Source organism: Aplysia californica, unplaced genomic scaffold, assembly GCF_000002075.1.
Source record: "Aplysia californica isolate F4 #8 unplaced genomic scaffold, AplCal3.0 scaffold00770, whole genome shotgun sequence".
In the NCBI taxonomy this organism is placed as follows: Eukaryota; Metazoa; Mollusca; class Gastropoda; order Aplysiida; family Aplysiidae; genus Aplysia; species Aplysia californica.
In genome coordinates, this window is record NW_004798040.1 from 60,361 (window position 1) to 66,458 (window position 6,098).

The following is a 6,098-nucleotide window of genomic DNA, read 5'->3' on the forward strand; positions in this document are numbered from 1 at the left end:
GGGGGGTATAATTACGTTTCAGGGCTTCAGAGTGTTACTGAGATAAATGCAGAATTCCCTTCCAAGGACACTTAAATCGAAAGAAAAGCCTTGATCATCCTGCTCTCTTAAGAATAATAATAGAAGAAAAAATAGGCAAAGACAGACTTAAAATTAAAACGTACTTTTAAGGAAGCCGGGACAGATAGACGACAGGAAAAGACCAGGATTTATAATATTGGTCGCTTTTAAGCACAAGGGGGCTATCCCGAAAAATGCTGTCTTGAGAAAATCAAAATTAAAGTTTTTGCCCCTTTTTCAGTTTCTTTAAAAGACAAGGAGAGTTTTCTCATATAACCAAACAAATAAATACACACCAATGAAACCAAACTTCTCCTATAGGTAGCCTAAGGCAATGCCCACTTTTGGTGTAGGTCAAGATTTCTGGAAACCCCCGAAACCTGGGTTACCCCGCTTGTCCTTAAAAGCGACCCTAATATACACGTACGTGTTAACTGCTCAGACTAAGAGTGAAGACTCCATCAGATGTCACTTTTCAACAGGGCCTATATATAGCAGTGCCTGACACTCATGGCGTTCTTTACTTGTACAGTACGCTATGCTTACACTGCACTAAGCATTCGATGTGTAGGCTACTTGTTGTTTTAGCACCTAAGCAGATAATTAATTAGCAGATTAAAGTAAGTGGCTAACTATGACCACTGATGGTTATTTCAGATCTGGCATTTGAAGAAAAGTTTAAGACTGGTGGAACTTTCCAAGTTTCAACAACCAATTATCATCTTGGGCCGTCTCTGAGGTTTGGTTGTTTGTTTCAAGAAAGAGAAGCACATTAACACAAATAACAGTCATTTCAGCGCTGGGAAGGGAAAGAAATGAAGCAGGATCTACTAGAGGCACTCTCCTATCACCCACCCGCTGAGGCGAGAGAGAACAGCTGACACCATGCTACCACAACATGGGAGTTCACAACATAACTTTTGGGACACTTCAGAACTTCTGTCAGTCTACATAAGCTACAGAAGACAAAAAAAAGACCAAACTTACAGAACAATTGGTGCGATATCTTTACGTGTACACGTATGACAGTTTCATGATAAAATGAGACATATCCATTTATCTGGTTTTGAGAACAAAATGAAGTTTTCTGTTTGTTATCCATTTACTGAATAATTTTAAGCAACTTTGAATATACAGTATTAGTAAATATGATGTAAGGCTCAGTTGATATTTGTTGTATGATGAAATTTCTGTTGGACTCTTATCCTACAAATTGATGAAGTCTCCACATATTTTTAACAAAGAACAACATATCCACATTACATGTACAATAATATGGAAGGGAAAGAACTACTGATAAACTTTCATCGACCACAAGCAAAGTCACATGATGAGGAGAAATAGCTTGATTGGCACAAAAAGGATATGTTTGTCAAAATAGGTCTTCTGCTTTCGCTGCGTTTTGTAAACAAAAGTAGAGGAAAAATCGCATTTTGGGAAAATAGAAGCTGACTTCTTCACCTTTCAAAATCAAAATAACTTCAGTGTCAATTATCAATGTGTTTTCCTTCCTCCTGTGTTTGAATTTCAGTAGTCAAGGAGTTTATTTGAGTACAAATATACAGCCAGTTGTCTATGTTTCTGTAGGGTAGCGAGTTTTAAAAAGAGAAGGACATCAAAACCGTAACAGTCATTAAGAGCAACGCAAAAGCAAAAAAGATAGAAATAATAACAGACAGAAAAAAAATTCAGTAGTGCCCCCCATCCATCCTCTGTCATCACAAACATGAAAAAGACTCAACTTACAAACGTTGACCCCGACCCCTTCCAACTCACTAAGTCAAAGACACGCTCTGTCCAGTTCATCATGCACATCAAACGTGCAACACACGGACAACAGAACAACAGGCAATTCACCACTCTAGAAGAACAAGGTTGTATCTCAGTTACACTTGAGTTCAAAGTTTTCCCACACTACATCTTTCAAATGAAGAACAAAACTCTTAACAATCTTATCTCCAAAAGTAAAGGAATTGGAGTTGTAATTTATACAATGTAGAGGGAGTACAGTGGAAGCCCCCAGACATTCAAAGCACAAAAAATTCTGAGTTAAAACCTTGTTATTGTTATCTGAGGTTGCAAATCAATCACATCACACTTGAAGTCTGAAAAGATAGAGTCTATCAAATGCTGGGCCATCCTGCTCAGTTCCTACATTGTCCCCTCTAGCTTCTCGTGTAACGCTAAAGGGTAGGCCACATTTTCTGTCTTAGGGTTCTGTGTGTCCTACACTGCTAGAGGATGCATGTGAACCACTCATCATTCAAAGTAAAAAAGACTGCAATGAGAACTCAATTATCTAAATTCATCCAAAACCCCTTACCTTTATAGATGGAGCCTCTAAGGCAGTTAGGTCTCCAGCCAGGCATATCTTTCACATTGGCAACCGATCAGTAGACATTACAGTAACACTCTGAAACTTTCAACTGAAAAGGGAAAAATATACATATATATATAAATATATGATATATATATCATTATAAAGACAAGTGAAGGGACGAGGGATCATGTATAAATAGAAAGAACAGTAAGGAAGAACAGTCATTTAATAAAGAGAATAGAAAGGAAGAATGGGGAGAACAGAAGGGAAGAAGTATGATGGAGAGAACAGAAGGGAAGAACAAGTATATGATGGAGAGAACAGAAGGGAAGAAGTATATGATAGAGAGAACAGAAGGGAAGAAGTATATGATGGAGAGAACAGAAGAGAAGAAGGATGAGAGAACAGAAAAGAAGAACATGGAGAGAACATTATAAGGGAAGGACTTTGAAGAATATTATGACGGAGAGAAGAAGAGAGAATACAAATGGTGCAGAGAACAGTTCAGAAGGAAAGAAGGATGATGGAAAGAACAGAAAGAGAGAAGACTTGAACAAGATTGATGGTGAAAACCGAATGGAAGGCATAAATTATAAACCTATCTGTCCCATTAGCAACCGGTCAGTAGACAGGAAACTTTCAACTGAAAAGGGAAGATGATAATATAAAACAGGGTAAAACAGAGAAAACAGAAGGAAAAAGATGGAGAGAAGGGAAGACGGATCATCATGTATAGAGTGGAGAGAATACAGAAGGAAAGAAAAGTATGATCGAGAGAACAACAGGGGAGAATAATATGTCGGAGAGAACAGAAGAGAAAAAGAATAAAATGGGAAAAAACAGATACGTCACATTGAAAGCTGATCAGTAGACATTTAATGAAAGTCATATTTATTAAGGATATTGGATATCCAGCAACTTTTTTAACTGAAAAAGGAAGAAAATACAATGATGGTCTTCTCGTGTCTCTGAAACAAATACATCAGGTAAGTCAATTTTTTTTTCCTTCCAAACCACAGCTGTGGTCAATCTGCCAGTCCTCATTTTTTTAAAAAAGGAGCACTATCTACAAATATTTAAAAAGTGCTGTGCGCTAACTTTTTTATGTCTTTTCTCGTCATTTAAAAAAGAAAGAATTTTTTTCTCTATGGCCTTTAGATTTAGACTAGTAACAATTTTAAAGAAACCATTGAACCCTTAGCGCATTATAACGCTATTAAGATAGAAAGAACAGATGGTGGTAAGAAAAGCAGGCTGTATCAGAGAAAACTGAGGAAAGGATTATGATTGAGAGAACAGAAGGCCTGAGAGAGGAAGAAGGATGAGTGGGAACAGACAGTTAGAAAAGAATGATATAATCATGGAGAAAGCAGAAAAGGAAAGAAAAAAAAATTATATGAATGAAGAGAACTGAAGTTGAAAAAGTCAGATTTTTAAAGAAAGATCAGAGTAGATCACGAGCCAAGGCAAGTCAGGTCCAGAGCCAGAGTAGTAAATTTAAATCTCCCTCTAGATATCACTCAATCACAAAACGGTGATAACACGATCAAAGGCCCCTGGTCATCATCCCCAGTCCTGCCCGTAAGTTTTACTCGGCAAAAAAATAGGAGCAGAGTAGGCCTATAATGATTGGGGATAATCTTCTGTGCTCTGCTATCATTAAAAACGATTGTATGTGTGTTCTTCTATAGATATCTAGATTCTAGTGTGGAAGCAGTACAGTGAGCGTGTGTAGGCCCTATTGTTTATATCTCGGATCTTGAAATGCTCATTCCAGACCCAACAACCTAACAATAGAGATCTAGATTCGGCGCTTTTTCGGTAGTTCCCACCCCGCAATTGTTATATTCTTCGGTTTTGGCCTCAAGAGTAGGGGGGTTTCAGGGGGGTTGCCCCCCTGACCTAATAAAAATATGGTGGGGGGGTTTCAGGGGGGCATGAATTTTACCATAATTTGATGTTTTGCAGTCGTTACGTTTGATATTTTAGCTCGCCGCGAATCAAACGAATCAAACGTAGACAGATCTTGATGTAGAATCTAGATCTTGATCATCTAGGCTCAAATAATAAGGGGGTATCTACAATCTGATCTAACGTGTAACAACTAACACTCACTCAACACACGAACTCTCCTGCCATCCAGTCCAGCATATGCCATGCCAGTGGCTTAGAAATATTTGGAACTTAGAAGACACTTGAACCTAAAAACAATTCAATACCAACGTTACATCACTGAGACTGAAGAATATAGGCTAGGCCTACGTGTGTGCACAAAGGCAGTGCCCGGTATTTTGTCTATGTTCTCAATGTTCTGTACAGGCAGGGAGGAGTGAGTGGGGCGCGAGGAATTAATGGCAGATTCTCGAGGCAGGGGTGGAGAGGAGATGATCTCGAGATCTTTCAGTTCCAGACCACACTCACCGCTCGTGATTACGTAACAAAACAAAGGGCAGAGAGACAGTGATTTCAGTGAGATCACAATAAAAAGCACAAGCCACTGTTTCCATCATTAAGAAACATCACTCTTACCGTCAGACAAAAGATACTCATCCGTGTTCTCAGAACTCCTCCCCCACACACATAACGCACACGCTCAGCTCTAAATTCTCACAACTCACAACGTTACCACCAGTTGCAGTTTGCTTGCAGACAACGACTGGGCTGGCTGGCCTGGGAAGACGGTAGACGAGATATCGTCGCCACGCCGGCCTCCCTTTCAAATACCTGTATTCGACTATCCAATATGCCCAACGAGCCTCTAAAATAGAAATATAATAGATCATATAGGCCTATTATTATGGTTGTTTAAACCTTTGCTGTACCTTATAACTCTTGATAAAATTGATCGGCCCTATTCCTGTGCTGAGAAGACTTTATTTATAGTGATAATTACTACCCTTTGAACGGTGTACCCTTCTGTTTTCTTGATCATTAATGATGATTAATGTCGGCACTCATTTCTCTTCCAGGTGATCTCAGAATAATTTTCCTGGTCTTTCCCTGTGACCCATCAGAGCAGATTATCAAGGTAAGTTATTCTTAGCCTGCGTCTTCCTCTTTCAAACTTTATTCTTCCAGTGAGAAGAAGATGTACCTCGCCTTTTAGATTTTAGATCCTAATGTTTATTCAAGCCGCGTCCTAGAAACTTCTACTCATTGAGCTACTCTGTTTTTCGGTAGCAAATATCGATACTCAAGTAATCGTGTAGTTTTACTTTCGCTTCCATGGTCAGGCCGGCGCGCATCAACGGGTTCTGTGATGGGCTCAGTGCCAGGACCACGCAGACGATTGTGTGAGCACTGGAGCGAGGAGTAAACGGGGCCACACGCTCGCTCAGAGCAGCAATGGAACAGTACCCAGAACCATCAAGACGAGTAAATTATGGGACTGGGCGTTGTTCTTATTTCTTGTACTTGTAGACCCGCCTTTACTTTTCCCCAGCGCGACATTCTTTGCATTTATTTACAGTAGCCTAGGTTACATGATGAAGTAAGCCTACTGCCATCCCACAATTACATCATTAATGAGCTGTTCTTAGCCTTATAAGTTTAGATATCTACCCTGTGCGCAAAATTTTAAGACCTTTCAAGGGTGAAGAAAGTTTAAGTTTAAAGCGTGTTTTGGGTGTGTGTGTGTGTGTGTGTGTGTGTGCGCGCGCGCGTGTGTGTATGCGTGTGTGTGTGTGTGCGTGCGTATGTGTGTGTGTGCGTGTGTGTG

The 6,098-nt window shown here is 39.7% G+C and overlaps 1 protein-coding gene across 1 annotated transcript in view; it reads right to left on the reverse strand.

Moving 5' to 3' along the window:
* LOC101854205 (glutamate receptor-interacting protein 2) overlaps nt 1–5,049 on the reverse strand; it is a gene marked incomplete in the record, with an annotated part of 40,751 nt that extends 35,702 nt beyond the window's left edge. The window contains 2 exon segments of the mRNA XM_013088587.2: nt 2,384–2,486; nt 4,910–5,049. Of these exon segments, the coding sequence (XP_012944041.2) occupies nt 2,384–2,429 (46 nt within the window).
* Nucleotides 5,050–6,098: the final 1,049 nt, after the last annotated feature.